Source organism: Palaemon carinicauda, chromosome 2 (assembly GCF_036898095.1).
Source record: "Palaemon carinicauda isolate YSFRI2023 chromosome 2, ASM3689809v2, whole genome shotgun sequence".
Lineage (NCBI taxonomy): Eukaryota > Metazoa > Arthropoda > Malacostraca > Decapoda > Palaemonidae > Palaemon > Palaemon carinicauda.
The window spans coordinates 146904253-146921518 of NC_090726.1; the positions used below are offsets into that span (position 1 = coordinate 146904253).

The 17266-nt window shown below is 42.0% G+C and overlaps 1 protein-coding gene across 1 annotated transcript in view; it reads right to left on the reverse strand.

Annotated features, from left to right (window-relative positions):
- The window catches only part of LOC137627657 (ATPase family gene 2 protein homolog B-like), a 449107-nt gene that overhangs the window by 195090 nt on the left and 236751 nt on the right, over nt 1–17266 (reverse strand). The window contains exon 10 of the mRNA XM_068358828.1: nt 7591–7722. Coding sequence (XP_068214929.1) covers nt 7591–7722 — 132 coding nt within the window. The remainder of the gene's footprint in view (nt 1–7590; nt 7723–17266) is intronic.

Genomic DNA, 17266 nt, shown 5'->3' on the forward strand with positions numbered 1-17266 from the left:
TTGCATATGGAATTCCATCGGGTCCAGGGGCTGTATCGTTGCAATGAGCAAGTGCGGAATCAAATTCTCTTTCAGTGAAAGGAGAATTATACGACTCTTCCCTTCTTGTTGCAAAATTTAAAATTTTCTTTTTTTCAGTGCTCCTATACTGGTGACCAGGGGCTCCTTCACACTTGCTGGATACATTTGAAAAATGATTAGCCAGGGCATTGCTAACTTCATTTGCTTCAGTTACATACTGGCCATTCACCTTCAACACTGGTGGTGGGTTGGGGGTGAATTTGCCAGCTATCTTTTTTACTTTCCTCCACACAGAAGATGGTGTTCTACTGTTAATGGAGGAAACAAAAGACATCCCTGACTGGCGCCTTGCTTCTTTCATGGCACGACGGAACTGTGCTCTACATTTCTTGTACATAGTTAAATTCTCATCAGTTCGGAGTCTACGCAATCGTGTTAGAGATCTTCTTGTGGCTCTGTGGAGTGCAGTTAGTTCTGAAGACCACCACGGGACTGGTCGTCGTTTGAATAACCCTGTTGTTTTGGGAATTGAATTGACTCCTGCTGTATGAAGAGTTCCATTCAGTAGGTCTATGGCATCATCAACACTTTCAAACTGTTCTGCTCTCCCTTCGATTTCACTTAGCTCGGAAAATTTAACCCAGTCTGCCTTGTCTAGATTCCAACGTGGCGATCTTTGCAAAGGCGGACCCTTGTTGGTGTTTATAATGATTGGTGCATGATCACTAGTATGCCAATCATCTAATGTCCTCCAATCAAAATCAAGAAGGCAGTTAGAGCTTGCAATTGAAAGGTCAATGCATGACAAAGTACCTGTCTGAACATGGAAGTGTGTGGGCTCTCCTGTATTAAGGAGTCCCACATCCTCATTCTCCACAATTGATGAGATAATATTGCCCCTTGTGTTTGCTAAAATATCACCTCATAAAGGATGTCTACCATTCATATCTCCCAGTAAGAGAAAAGGTTGAGGGAGTTGTTGAATGACCTCTGCTAAATCATCATATAAAATATTATCATTTGGAGGTAAGTACAGAGAGCATATTGTATATTTTCTCCCTATATCAATTTGTACAACAACTGCCTGCAGGGTTGTACGTATAGACATGGGTATTTGGGGAACATCTCGACGAATGTACATGAGACTTCCGCCAAGGCTCCCTGCTTGTTGATTATATGGTGTTCTATAGCTAACATACTCTCGAGGACTAGGAGTGTTAGAATCAAGCATACTTTCCTGTAGACATACAATTATGGGGGAATGCTCATGAATTAGGAGCTTAAGTTCTTCATATTTCGCCCTCAAACCCTGACAGTTCCATTGCAAAATGGAGGAGAAAACTATGGATTATTTCTGGAAGACATCTTGGATGAGGTCTTCCCATTAGCAGTTTTTAATCTAACATTATTACCTGTAGGTTTCTTCAGAGGTGGTCTTGTTATGTTGGGTTTTACGTTGGTGTTTTTCTTTGTATCTTTTTTATCTATTTGTTGAGGGGGATGGTGGACCTCAACTTGAATTTCTGATTTATTTAAATTATCTTCTGGTTGATCGGCAACATCAACAGACAAAACATCATATTTATTTGATGTCATAATTCTAGTATTTCTTATGGAAGGGGGTGAGAGAGATGGAGGTCTCTCTCTTTTACGATTAGTAGGTTGTGAGTTACCAGGTTTTTGTACCTTCCCCATTACAGGTACACCTGATAACTTGGTGTCAGGTGGAATCTCCATTAAATCAGGCAAGGATATGGCCTGGGAGAGGTTAGTACTATCCTTTGTAATGGGGGACAAAGGTTTGATAGTGGTGGGCAATGTCTTTTGGTTGATACTCAATGATAAATCTTTAGGAGGAGATGTTCTTGTCTTTTGTAGCACTTTATCAATAGATGGTGAATTCCTTTTTCGAGAACTACCTACAGTAGTAGGTGGGTAAGATGATTCCCGAGGAACTTTTTCTCCTGTTTTTAATGTCTTTGCATAAGTATTAGATTTATTTAATAATCTCTTGGCATGCCCCACGCTTACATGTTCAATAATTGATTTATTGAGGGCAGCCTCTTCTAACTTATATAACTGGCAGCTCCTATCATTAGATTTATGATTAGAGTTGCAGTTTAAGCACCTTGCCTCAAATGTACATTCCCCATGGTAAATATTGGAGCAAGTATTACAAATTCTTTCACTATTGCAAACTTTGGAAGGATGTCCAAATTTAAAGCAATTATAACATTGCAGTGGCTTTTGCTTGAAAGGTTGAACTCTGATCCTTTTGTTTTCTATGTCTATGTGGGAAGGTACATCGGCATCCTGGAAAGTAAGAACAATCATTGATGTTCCAGGTACTTTATGTACTTTCCACACTGATAGAGGACACATAGTCAATATCTCTTCTTCAGTAAATTCATACAGATCCCTATTAAAAACCACTCGCCTTCCATAGCTAAAGTTTAGATGGGGTTTGATGTCCAATTTTATATCATCATTTACTGTCTTCAAATTGGACAGTATAACAGACTGTGTATATGACTTGGCCTTTATCAAGTAACTTTTCTTACCGAATCGAGATATATCTCCAGGTGCGATCGTACCTACCTTCCTCTGAAGAAATTTGCAGACCTTGAAATAATTTTCTGTACCTCCTACAGATTGAGCAAGAAGCCACATTGGTGGTTTTGGCTTTCTTTGGGGTGGCATATCCGCCTCTATATCTTTATCAGCCCAGTCTGCTGGTCTGTAGACATCCAGATCTTTAGGTGCCCCATCACACAGAGCACCCTTAACACTCATATTACCTACTTTAATATCAACAATATTACGGCTTGCTTTAAATGCTTCCTCATGACAATTAAATGATAACCAAGATTCCCAATTATCATCTTGAAGTTTCATTCTAATTTCTTTTATTAATCCAGAACACTCAAATATTTTATGTAGCATATCATAATTAGTTTCTAATGGGATTTGGGTAATGTGCAGGACATTCAATTTTCCTGTGTTGCCCAAATTACCCGTTTTCCGAGTGTTTAAAGAATAGTCCTTTTTAGTTCCTACGTCGTCAACGGAGTTTTCTTTAAATGAATTGCCAGAGGTCGTCAACAGTGCCGGGGGCGAATCAGCATATCCAGGGGAGGTGGGGTCATTTTCACAAGAATCCATCATAAAAAAGAAGAGAGAAGAGTGATTTTTTGAAGTTTGATTTACCTGCTTGAGAAAATTAAGGCATCACATGTTGGGAAGGAAATTTACACTCTCCACTACCGGCACAGTGAGAGTATACTTCCAAGATGGTCCACTCCATACCCTACCCGAAGGATAGCATCAAAACAGATATAGAGGCACAGGTGTAAGCTGAACCCGCCTGTTAGGACTGAGACCAAGAAACTATGGAATCACCCTCCCCATATCCGTAATGACGGGCTATCGGCCAAAACCCGAGAGTCCTACCCCAACCGTTGGATCCCCCTGGATTCCGAAGACCCAACACTTGAATAGTTCCGCCAAAAAGGTCCAAACCATCTTCGGGATGGCTGAGATCATCCAATACTCTCACATATAGCTTTGAGCACAAACACCTCCCAACCGTGACACCTTTCCCATTCATCAAAGCAGGCAGCAATACCGGATGTAGAAACATCCGCCCAAGTGGCAATAACAGATGTAGAAACATCCATGCCATAAAAAGAGAAAAAAAAAATAATAATAAACACACATATATATGTAAATATATACACATACATATGGGAAATTTTACTCATAGGGTTGGGACAGCAACATGAAGGAAAGTTTATAATATTAGGAGAAGGTTGAAGCCATATAAAGAGGAAGAAAAAGATGAAAGAGAGAAATTTAGATTCGAACTGGGGGAGCAATTTTCCCAAGTTCGAGAGCCCTCTTGCCCGTCACCAAGATTCAGCACGGGAATGAAATGCCGAGCTGAAGCTCAATGACTTCATCAAGGCATTCTCTCATTAAGAGGGTGGTGGAGTGGAAGCATATGCACATCAGAGAGTGAATGAAGGATGCAAAGTGTTAGGGATGTGAAGGAAGTGGTAAAGAATAGAGAGTTGGGCATGAATGTAAAGAGAGTTCTGTATGAGAAAGTGATTGTACCAACTGTAATGAATGGAATGTGTGGGGAATGAAAGTGACGGAGAGACAGAAATTGAATGTGTTTGAGATGAAGTGTCTAAGGAGTATGGCTGGTGTATCTCGAGTGGATAGGGTTAGGAACGAAGTAGTGAGGTTGAGAACGGGTGTAAGAAAGGAGTTAGCAGCTAGAATGGATATGAATGTGTTGAGGTGGTTTGGCCATGTTGAGAGAATGGAAAATGGCTGTCTGCTAAAGAAGGCGATGAATGCAAGAGTTGATGGGAGAAGTACAAGAGGAAGGCCAAGGTTTGGGTGGATGGATGGAGTGAAGAAGGCTCTGGGTGATAGGAGGATAGATGTGAGAGGGGCAAGAGTGCATGCTAGAAATAGGAATGAATGCCAAGCAATTGTAACGCAGTTCCGGTAGGCCCCGCTGCTTCCTCCGGTCGCCTTGGATGACTGCAGAGGTAGCAACAGTAGGGGATTCAGCGTTATGAAGCTTCATCTGTGGTGGATATATGAGGGAGGGTAGGCTGTGGCACCCTAGCAGTACCAGCCAAACTCGGTTGAGTCGCTTGTCAGGCTGGGAGGAACGTAGAGAGGAAGGATCCCTTTTTTTACATTTGTTTGATGTTGGCTACCCCCAAAAATTGGGGGAAGTGCCTTGGTACATGTATGTACTGTATAATAAAAACAATAACAACAATAAATCATACTAATAAATTACAAGGAGTCCTCAGGTTACAACGGTCCCGACTTACGCTGTTTCGAGGTTACGAACATGCCCCATAAAAATATAAAAAATAATATTAAGCGTCATTCCATCTTACGTCGTTAGCATCATAAGCGACGTAAACAATTGCGAACTAGTTTCTAGTGCACAGGAGATGAATACGCTTTTTTTCGGTTGTGGGCAAGGAAGACGGCGTCAGTCGCATCACTCAGTTTCAGTGATACGCCATTTTGGTTGTGTACGCCGATTCTCTCTCTCACGTGTCTGATCGTTTTTTTTTAACTTTTTGCCCTTCGTTATGGCTTCAAAGCATAAGGAAGAATGGTAGTGCATCAAAGAAAAGAAAGGCCATCACCATGGAAGTGAAATTAGACATTATTAAGGGATCTAAAAACGGTGAAACTCCAACAAACATTGGCCGGTTGCTTGGCCTTAGTTGTTCGACTGTGGCTACCATTCTTAAGGATAAAGAGCGCATCATTGAACATGTGAAAGGATCTGCTCCTATGAAATCAACAGTGATAACCAAGCAGCGTAGTGGTTTAATTATTGAAATGGAAAGATTATTGGTGCTTTGGTTGAAAGATCAAAATCAACGGCGTATTTCAGTGAGCCTTATGGTGATTCAGGAGAAGGTGAAAAGATTGTTTGAAGCGTTGAAAAAAGAAAGGGGGGAAGAAAGTGAAAGTGAAGAGTTTTCAGCTAATAGGGGTTGGTTTATGTGATTTAAGGTTCGGGCCAATTACCATAACCTTAAAGTGCAAGGTGAAACTGCTAGTGGGGATGAGAAAGCAGCAAGTGAATTTCCTAAAGCATTGGCTGAGATAACTAGGGAGTGGGGCTATTTTGCTTATCAAGTGTTCAACGTTGATGAGACAGGTTTAATTTGGAAGCATATGCCTAACCGCACGTACATCGCAAAGGAGGAGAAGTCAGCACCCAGTCATAAAACCAGCAAGGAGAGGCTAACTTTACTTCTTGGGGGAAATGCTGCTGGCAACTTCAAACTGAAGCCATTGCTGGTGTATCAGGCTGAAAATCCAAGGGCACTCAAGGGCATTTGGAAGAGTCAACTCCGTCATTTGGAAGGCAAATAAGAAGGCATGGGTGACTCTTGCAGTGTTTGAGGACTGGTTTATCAATAATTTTGTGCCTACTGTGGACCGGTATTGCACCAAAAAGGTATCTCCCTTAAGCTGGAAGACTTTCACCCTAATGTCAAGGTGGTTTACCTTCCACCTAATACCACGGCCCTTTTTCAGCCTATGGAACAAGGAGTGATTGCTTCGTTCAAGGCCTACTACCTCCGAAGGACAATTGCTATGGCATTACAGGCAACTGAAACAAAAAAGGACTAGGCTCTGAAGGACTTTTGAAATCCTACAACATCCTTGATGCTGTAAAGAGCATTGCTGATTCCTCGGAAGAGATGAAGATTACAAACATGAATGGTGTTCGGAGGAAACTATGTCCTCAATTTGTGAATGATTTCCATGGGTTTGAGGACACAGTTGACCATATTATTAAGAACATTGTTGCCCTGAGTAAGGAAATCGATCTGGATGTGGAAGTTGATGGTGTTACAGAGCTGCTGGAATCTCATGGAGAGGAGTTATCTGCTGGGGACTTGATACAACTGGAGAAGCAGATCATAAAGGAAGAAGAAACCCCGACCCCAGAGGCTAAGGCTTTCACAAGGCAGGGCTTGTCAAAAGGTTTTGCTGAGATACAGCAAGGTACGGCAACTTTTGAGGTTCTGGATCCTAAAATGGAAAGGTTCACTAGGGTTTCCAGAGGCATCATGGATTCACTGCAGTGTTACAAGGAGATCTTGGATGAGAAGAGGATCTTGGATGAGAAGAGGATCCTGTCTGTCTAGACTAACCTGGAGAGGTTTTTTAAAAAAGTAGAGAGACCTGCACCCTCTACATCAGCTACGTCTACTACTCCAGATTTGCCAGCAACAGAGCCTCTACCCTCTATCTCAGGTGCCTCTATTGCTACAGAGCCTCTACACTGTAGAGGCAGCCGATGTAGACTGTAGAGTCTACAGTCTACATCGGCTGCCTCTATTGCTACAGAGCCTCTACTGTCTACCTCAGCTGCCTCTACTACTCCAGCTTCTCCACCACCTTCTGTAGGTTCTGCCTCAACTCTAGACTCACCTGCCTCAGCTTCTCGACATTCTTGTTTCACCTCCAGAGAATCCTGACTCACCTACCCCAGTTTCTCCAACATCTTCTGCAACTTCCTCTCTGCAATAAACCTGTCTCTCCATCCCTTCCAGTGTGCAAGCCAACCATAGGAATAATGTAAGGAATTGTTCTCTTTTTTTTTTTTTTTTATCAATATTTACTTTAATTCACATGGTTAGGAATTGTTTTCTCTTTTTCTAATACTTCTTTTATATCATTTGTTACATTTTATTATAGTACAATACTTTACAGTACAGTACAGTACGTAGAGAGTAATCTATTTATGATGTTCTGACTTTCATTGAAATTTGGGTTACACAGCGTCTTAAAACGGATCAACGTCGTAAGGCGAGGACCCGCTGTACGTTTAATTAAAATTTTCTATTCAAGATCATAATGTTTTCCTTTTCTTCTAAATCAAAGCTTTTTTTCTAATAATTGGCTGTACTGTACTATCATCCTTATTTTTTCCTTAAGCATAACTATATTTGAACCTTTCTTTTTGTTATAAAAGATGATAAATATATAATAACACAAGTTACTTACCCTGAGGATATCTAGACGAGCATCATAATCTGGAGGAGGAACATAGACCAAACGATCAAATCGACCAGGTCTTAACAAGGCTGGATCCAAGGAATTTGGACGATTAGTGGCTGCACATACCAAGACATGATCCTATTGTAAGAAAGAAATTGAAAGCATTTTCCCTGAATATCTATTTCTAGCATAATTATTAGATAAAAAAAAACCCTTAAACTCTTTTTTTAAATACTATTATAATATACCTTTATAGTATTTACAGTATTTAAAATAAAAAAGGGATTTTGACGAAGGAAAAATCTATTTCTGGGGAGAGACTTGTGACGCCCGGTGAAAAAGTCCTTCTTTACACTTTTCTGATATAAATCTTCCAAATATACCAGAGAAAGATAAAAGCATGTAATGCAGAGGTTACTACCCTTGCGCGAGCACCTCGTGGGTGTCGTGTATACACGAGGGGCGTGTGAAAACCACTATTCACAGGCTGTCTTCCATTTAGATAATTCCTTCATCAAATATGTTAACTGATCATAGATGAAATATGGTGATATTAGAACAGGAGTTTATCATTAGAGAAAGTTTTAAACAGCACAAGTGGCAAGGCACTTCCATACTGTATTTGGTAATTATTATTTGAGATGATGCAAATTTAATCTAGATAAATATTGGGACCTAGTCTCAACAGCATTATCATAGGGGGTTTTAAGATACAGTAGTGGATTTTCTGTTGAAATTTTAATTTGGTAGATAGCTTTAAGGAATTGAAAAATCTATGTAGTATTTCAATGAACATTTTCCAGTTAAATGCCAATTTAATTTCAAATATAGGTTCAGGTTTAGGATATAAACTAAAACTTTTTATCCTTATTCAGATGGTATATGGATGGAGGTTGGTTGAATTATAATTAGTTTGCTACCAAATTTCTCTATTTTCAGCACCTCTTTCCCATAGAAATAAAAGGTTTTACAAATTCCATGGCAAAAAAAAAAAATCTTTTATTTTTCAGAAGCTCTTCAATCCAAGAATTAATAGTATGGGAATTTTTGGAATGTATTAAAATGATCAATTTTAGTTTAAAATGGTATTTTTAATATAAAATAAATTTTTAAATATACTTACCTGGTAGTTACATATATATAGCTTAAATCTCGCGATTCGACGTGGCATGACAGAAAATTCAATTTCGTGGCGATCGCCGCCGTGACAGTAGGTGGTCATACATGAGCGCCATCTCTCATAGGTTATCAGAACCATTCCCCACCATTCTTCAGAAATTCCATGCCTCTGTTTTCAGAGGGGAGGAGGGAGGGCCCTTTTATATATGTAACTACCAGGTAAGTATATTTAAAAATCTATTTTATAATAAAAATACCATTTTTAAATATGTAACTTCCCTGGTAGTTACATATATATATAGCTGATTGACACCATTGGTGGTGGGTCGAAAACCTCATCCCATTGGGAATTTGTAAAATTATTAATGGCTACAATTAGTAGTACTAACAATCTGGCTCTAACCTGATAAGGAAGCTGGCTTCACAATGATACTGCCTCATTTCACCTGCATTCCTTAAGAGACTCAGCGATTCACTCAGGGGGCTGTAAAAGTCTCTGTGGGGCTGCCACAAGGTCCTAGACCTTAGCGTGGCTAGACCTCCACCCTTGCAAACCTGGCATAGCCATGGATACTGATTCTGACCACCAACTCCAAAAGAAAATTTTTTTTTTTAAACTAGCTCGACTTGCATCCCAGACTAACGGAAGGCTGCGACAACCTTCACAGACCTGTGAACAAATTAAAACTAGCTTGACTTGCATCCTAGATTGACGGAAGGCTGCGACAACCTTCACAGACAACCTGTGAACACATTAAAACTAACTTGACTTGCATCCCAGACTGACGGAAGGCTGCGACAACCTTCACAGACAACCTGTGAACACAAATACAAGAAAAAAGGCAAGGGTATATATTAAGTTATCGGGAAGAGGCAGTAGACCCTTCTCCAACTACGACGCCGGAGGTAACGTACGGACCCAGGGAACAGCAATCCTCATACTGGGTCTGGACATCTTTGAGATAGCAGTCTGTGAAGATTGATTTACTTCGCCAGAAAGTAGGCTCCAAAATTGACTTCATTGACCTATTGTGTTTGTAAGCCATAGAAATTGCTACAGCTCTAACCTCGTGTGGTTTTACCTTAAGGATAGGGAAAACTTCTTACTCACAATTCTGGAGAGTTTCCCTTATCAAATCCTAAATGAAAAAAGCCAAGGTATTCTTCGGTAAAGGCAAAGAGGGCTTTTTAACTGAGTATCAGAGGCTGTCTGCTTGTCCTCTCAGGTGTTTGGACCCGTGCAGATAAAAAAAATTTTGAGTTCTCACTGGACAAAGGCCTCTCTCCTTTTCCCGTCCAATTTAAGTGAGATAGCTCTGGATGGTAAAAGATCTTGGCCAAGGTCGATAGGGATTCTCGTCTTTGGGGAGAAAGCCTAGCTGGAGGGAGCAAATTGCATTGTCTCTATAAAACCCCACCTTCTTGCTGATGGCTTTTAACTCTCCTATTCTTTTGACTGTAGCCAATGTAATTAGGAAAAGTCTCTCCTTGGTAAGATCCTTCCAAGATGCCTTGTCCAAGGATTCAAACCTACTTGAGGTTAAAAAAGGCCAGGACAACATCCAGGTTCCACGAGGAGGTTGGAGTGTCCTTCCTCTTAGTCGTCTCAAAAGATCTAATGAGATCTGAAAGATCCTTGTTACCTGACACGCCAATGTGTCGGTTATGAAAGATGGAGGCTAGCATGCTGCGGTAACCCTTGATGGTAGGCACAGCCAGCTTCTCTTTTGTATGCAGATACAACAGAAAACTCTGCTATATTGGCTATAGAGGTACTGGTAGAGGAAAGTCTATTATTCCTGCACCATACTCTAAATATGTCCCACTCGGATTAGTAAACCCTAATAGTGGTAATGTTCTGGAGGTATCTACCAGCCACTCCATCATCTCCGCAAACCAATGTCTCATAGGCCAAAATGAAGCTATCATGGTCATGCGGACGTTGGGCGATTCCCTGAATTTTTTCAGGACTCTGTCCAGGATCTTGAATGGAGGAAAAGCGTACACGTTTAGAGTTTAGACCTTCCCAGTTCAGAAGAAAAAACGTCCACTGCGACTGCTTCCTGGTCTGGGACTGGAGAGCAAAATACCGGCAACCTCTTTGTCATTTGTGAGGAGAAGAGGTCTATCGAGGGTTGACCCCACAACATACAAAGGCTGGTGCACACCTCGTGATGTAGGGTCCACTCTGTAGTAAGAACTTGCCTTCTTCTGCTGAGCAGATCCGTCCTGACGTTTTTCTCCCCTTCTATGAAGTGAGTAATCAGGGTCTTGGTGAAAGGCCACTAGCTCTTTGATATTTATGTGCCATTTCTTCTGAGACTCTATCCACAGACCCCTGTTCGAGAATCGTATGCGTCAAACAGGGACGAAATCGACCTCTCTAGTTCAGACAGATCAGACACTTGAAGCGGCCGTGTGCGCGAACTGAACCGTGTGCTGATTGCTGCAAGGGATCGTCAACCGTAGTCTGGTGACCACCAGGGGAAAGTCCTTGCGACATTTCCGAAGTGCCTTGAGTGCGATCTCAACCGATTATCATCCCCAGATAAATGATATTCTGTGAGGGTGTTAGTTAAGATTTGGCCAGGTTTACCATCAGACCTAACTGTTGCGTAAAGGACATTAAAATTTGAAGAGCCTCCAGAGACTTTACTTGTGATTCTGCTCTGAGTGGCCAGTCGTCCAGGTACAAAGAAAATCCTTACTCCCTTTAAGTGAAGCCAGCAAGCCACGTTGGACATCACCCGGGTGAAAAACGTAGGGAGTCGTGCTCAGTCCAAAACAGAGTGCTTTGAACTGATAATGGTCTCAAGGAACACGAACCTTAGAAATTTTCTGTGGTCCGGGTGTATCAGGATATGGAAATAAGCGTCCTGCAGATCCAAAGACACTATCCAGTCTCCCTGTCTGCTGCTTGTAAGGACTGACGCTGAAGTTTCCATGGTAAATTTTACTTAGCTGACGAACTTGTACAATGGACTGACGTCCAGAACAGGTTTCCATCTCCCCCGAGCTTTTCGGAACTAGGAAAAGTCTGTTGTAAAAACCCCTCCGAGGAGGTGACCTCTACAACTTCTACGACAACATAAGGTTCACTTGCTCTTGAAGAGCTGCTGCCTTGTTCCCTGAGTGGACTGTTGTCAATTCTAAGGGTATCGACGACATGGGAGGCATTCTCAGGAAAGGGATCTTGTATCCCTCCTTGAAGACATTGATCGTCCAGATGTCCGTACCCCTTTGGCTTCACTCTCGCCAAAAGTGGGAAAGCCTGGCTTCCACTAGAGTCTGGAGATTGCAAGTCTCACTTTCTTGATTCCGTTTGCTGTCTTGGGAATCTGCGAGCTTAACCTCCAGCCGCAATCCTCTGAGTTCCCCTTGAAGGGGCTCTCCCACGAAAGGGCTGACAAGTGGGAAGAGCCTCCTTTGTATCCTTGCTAAAAAGCTAGCAGGGAGGACTTTCTTAGCAGTCCTAGAGATAAGATCTTGCGTAGCTTGTTATGGCAGAGCTGTTGACAAATCTTTCCTTAAGTCAGGAGGGAAAAGATGATTACCCAACGGAGCAAGTAAAAGTTCAGATCTCTGAACAAGGGACAAACCTGAAGATAAGGAGGAACAAAACATAGCCCTCTTTTTAAGAATTCCTGCTGTGAAAAGGGGCGGAAAGTTTGATGTGCCTGTGGGTTCTGCGAGAGCTCCAAGAGTCCAGTCCATAAGGCTGAAGACTTCTATTGTCTAAAAAATTCCCTTCAGCAGATGGTCCATTTCAGAATTGGACTACATAACCTTCGACATGCTCATGGCTGACCTGCGTGAGGAGTCAACAAATCTGGAGAAGTCTCCCAGGGAGGAGGCAGGAACTCCCAAACCGAGAACTTCCCCAGTCGAGTACCACACATTAGATCTGGAGGCCAGTCGAGTTTGAGAAAAAGAAAAAGGAGGCCTTCCCAAGATCCTTTCTCTTGGAAGTCCATTGGTTGAGAGTTGAGAAAGCTCTCTTAACCGATCTAGCCCGGACCATCTTCTTGAAGGAGGATGTTTTTCGGGGTCTGCCCTTCAAAAACTGAGAGGGCGGGCTCTGAGGTATAGGTTGAGTAAAGTCTTCTGGATACAGAGATGTTAAAACTGTCAGAAATTTTTAAGGTCAGCGGCCTGTAGCGAATCCTGAGATTCGTCTCCCAATTCGGCTAAGGGAACATCGATTCCCTGATTCGAATGGGTAGGAGACAAAACCGCGTCATCCTGTTGGTTATTGTCTTTCAAAAATAATTCTTCTTGCCCTGAAGGAATCTCGTGAAGGATATCATCCAGTTGCGAAGAAGCATCACGTTTATGTACTGTAAGCCTTGAGGGAGAGACAGGTTCCAGTGCTTCCAGCATAAGATCATCATGCTGTAAGGAAGCATCAACATTGGTAACCCCATGCGAGGGTAAATCTAGTTCGCGTGCGTCCAGCATGCGTTCAGCATGTTGTATATCAACAGCGTGACACGGGGGAGCGTTAGTTGCGCATTCAGAAATCGCGAAGGAGAGACAAAAACTTGTCTATCCTGTTGCGAGGACAAGTCCCGACTATATGTGCCCATCATGCATCCAGATTGAGACTGCTGTATGTTTCCATGAGAGGTATCAGTCTACTGCATGCGTCCCGAATGCCTTGTGTCTGCCGCGAGCCATGAGGAAGCGTTAGTATCGCGTCCAGTCTGTCGCGAAAAAGAGACAACTGTTTGTCTATTATGACGTGGGGACAAAACCTGACTGCATGCATCCAGCATATGTCCAGACTGCCACATGCGTCCAGTTTGCCGTGAGCTTCCAGACTGCCACATGCGTCCAGATTGCCGTGAGCTATCAGCGTGTTGCATGCGTCCCGCATGAGCGATAGTCACACGTTCCGCAGATCGCGAAGGTGAGACAACTGCTTGTCTATCTTGTTGTGTGGACAAATTTTGACTGTATGCGTCCAGCATACGTCCAGAATGCCGTGAGGGAGAGACCAGACTGCCGCATGCGTCCACCTTGTCGCTTACTGCAACGCGAGCTGATCACTGCGAGGAAGCGTTGCTCAGTATCGGAGAAATACACTGTCCGATAATATCTTGATTAACGGAAGACCCTTTTCTTGGTCTATTGCTGTCCTTAGATTCTTTTAGATGCGATTTCTCTGCCAGAGAATCGTAAGCGTCAAACAGAGACGAAATCGACCTCTTTAATTCAGACAAATCAGATACATGATGAGCGCCGTGTGCGCTAACTGAACGATGTACTGATTGCTGTGAGGTATCGTGCGCTATCTGAACCGTGTACCGATCGTTGTGAGGGATCGTCAACAGTATTCGGGTAGACACCAGGGGAAAGTCCTTGTGACATTTCCCATCCGACGAAGACGCATACATTTTTACCTCGCCTTTCCAGCGGCGAGGGGGAGTGATCTGGGGATCGTCAACATGATCGCTCGAGGGGACATCCGTTCGCTGATCAAGGTCTGTCATATCCTTTGGCCTTTCGACATTCCTTCTCCCAGGGATTGGGGAGCATGGAAGAGGTCCCGGGCTAGGAGTATGACGGACACAAACGAACGCAACCTCCACAGCACTGTGTCATTTTACGTGACATTGAACACTAGCACTTTTAACTAATTCACATTAGATCTTAATAGACCTTCCCGTTGCGAGAGATTATACTTTTTCGCCAAGGGCTAGAAAGAAAATACAATAGGTTATATGATTGATATTAGTATTCTCAAAATCGAAATATAAAATAACGATACAAGTAATTGTGAAAACAAAAAACGATTGTCAAGAGTATTACGTATCGTATATTGACTGCATTGCGTCATTTTATGTGCCATTGAACACTAGCACTTTTAACTATTTCACATTAGATCATAATAGACCTGCCCGTTGCGAGAGATTATACTCTTTCGTCAAGGGCCAGAAATACAAAAGGATATATGATTAATATTAGTACAGTATTCTCAAAATCAAAATATTAAAAAACAATACAAGTATTGCGAAACAAAAACGATAGTTAAGAGGACTACGAGCGTAAATTGACTGTACGCTCGTGAAAACTCTATATCGAAAAACTAAGGGAAATATACTAATAGGACAAAAATATACTTGAAAAATAATAAATTTCCCTACATAATAAACATACTTATGCTTAGTAAGTTAATATTTTAAACATTTCTTGCAAGAAAAGAATATAATTCACATAATGCAAGTTATACTAAGAAGATTACGACACAGGATTGTGACGTTATCACGATGGCGGACTGAATTCCTTCAAAGTAATCAGATTTCGCTCTGCTAAAAGTTTACGTCAGAAAATAGTGACGTCACAATGTTTTAATGTTAAAATGCTTTTCCCTCCATTATAACTTTAAGAGTTGTTCGTTAATTAATAAAGTAGTTGGAAAAATTCTTTGATCCCTCAATCTCACGAACATAGAAAGAAAACAAAAACATACATGCTCCCTGTTAATTACTGTGCTGGAAGCAAGAGCAGTTCGAAAGCCGGTCTAGCCCTACACACAAAGTTTAACAACAGAGGAGCCAGCTTGAAAATCAAGTTAAATTAAACTGTCCAAGTTCGACCAGCAAAAAACTATCCCATTCAATATCTTTGAAGGTTGAAAGGCAGCGAAAGCCATTAACAATAATCAGACAAAAGGTACTTCACCAAATTGTAGAATAAAGTAATATATCAGCAAAACGAATTTCCTAGGTGTTGACTCGATCAACGACAGGGAATTTCTGAAGAATGTTGGGGATGGTTCTGATAACCTATGAGAGATGGCGCTCATGTATGACCACCTACTGGCATGGCGGCAATCGCCGCGAAATTGAATTTTCTGTCGTGCCGCTTCAAAACGTGGGATTTAAGCTATATATATGTAACTACCAGGGAAGTTACATATTTAAAAATGAAGTTTTGGCTGCAATCTTAGCTTATTAAGATTCATTGACAGTGTGTGGTAGGAAAACCATCTTAAAAAATGAGGAAGTTGCAGAGATGTGTGTGACAGCCAAAATGGATCACAGAATTCTGAAAGAGATTACAGTATTTGAATATGTGATCAGGGACAGTAGTGAAAGAAATAGTATGTAAGAAAGCACTGTAGTAGAATAGAGCCCTGTATAAAGCACAAGGTTAATATGAAGTAGATGAAAACTAGACCTAAAGGGAACTTAAACAGAAAGTTCACAGGACTGAAAAGAGTGGAGATAGCTCACTTCATGTTTAACCTCATAAAGCAAAGATGAAAAAGAAAAGTTTATAGTGATAATAAATAGGCTAGCAAATTATTGAAAAATTACTAATTCGTAGATAATTTGTATTTTTCCTAACTATACAAACCTTAGCTATTTAATATGGGTAATTACATTCGGCGTACCTGAAATGACGAGCCATTAGATTTTTAACGAGGGTTTACTACCCCACCGCTAGTTAGCGAGGGGTAGGGAGGGGTAGCTTGCTACCCACCCCCCCTCACACACATCTGTGATTAGCTCACTTTGCTTAGAGGTTTGATTAAATAGCTAAGGTTTTATAGTTAGGAAAAATACAAATTACCTACGAATTTGTCATTTGTTCCGTAACTGAAATACAAACCACGCTATTTAATATGTGTGACTCACCCCTTAGGAAGGGTGGTAAGTCCAGGCCATTACTGGCTTTGGCTTTTGCCCGGGGACTCAATATTTGAGTATGTAAGTACTCAGTAATAAGGAGTCCCTGCACCTCGCTAGCATCTTACTGTGCAAGTGCTGCGGCCTACATAAGCTGTGTGTGAAGGTATGCAGTTTGACACGTCCTAGGAAGTTGACCTAGAGTTCTTTAGATGGAACTCAAGGCTAGGACTCTCCCAATACCACCTCGTCAGGGTATGAGGACGTGACAGTATTAACTTAATACTAGGAACACAAGGAAGCATGGTTTACCAGAAGTGGTTTGAGGTCAGCTATGCAGAGAACCCAGGATGCTGCTTTCCCCAAGAGAGGGGAGGATGAAGAAAAGAATAAGGGCCAGACAAACCTTTTTATTCATGCAGACTAAGACCGGGTAAAATTGCCCTCAACCTTCTGCTACTTGTCTATTAAGGAGCCTGAGGTTTAAACCAGCTGTTGTGCAGCCACCACAGGGCCGATAGAGAACGTATCGAGTCTCCTGTGTGTCACGTCTTGCAGGTAGTGGGCTGTGAAGGTCGTCTGACGCTTCCACACCCCAGCTTGCAGGACCTGCGTCACTGAATAGTTCTTCTTGAAGGCCAGGGACGTAGCTACGCCCAACATAATGTGCTCTAGGACGACGTGACGGAGGAGGGTCAGGATTCAAGGATAGGTGTATTACCTTGCGAATCCAGGCCGAGATGGTATTCTTGGTGACCCTCCTCTTCGTCTTCCCAGTGCTCACGAACAAACCTTGCAACTGGGGACGAACTGCAACCGTTCTCTTAAGATAAAGCCTCAGACTCCTTACTGGGCACAGTAGGAGATGGTCTGGGTCATCTGTTACAGAACAGAGACTCGAAACCTGGAAAGAGTCGAACCGAGGGTTC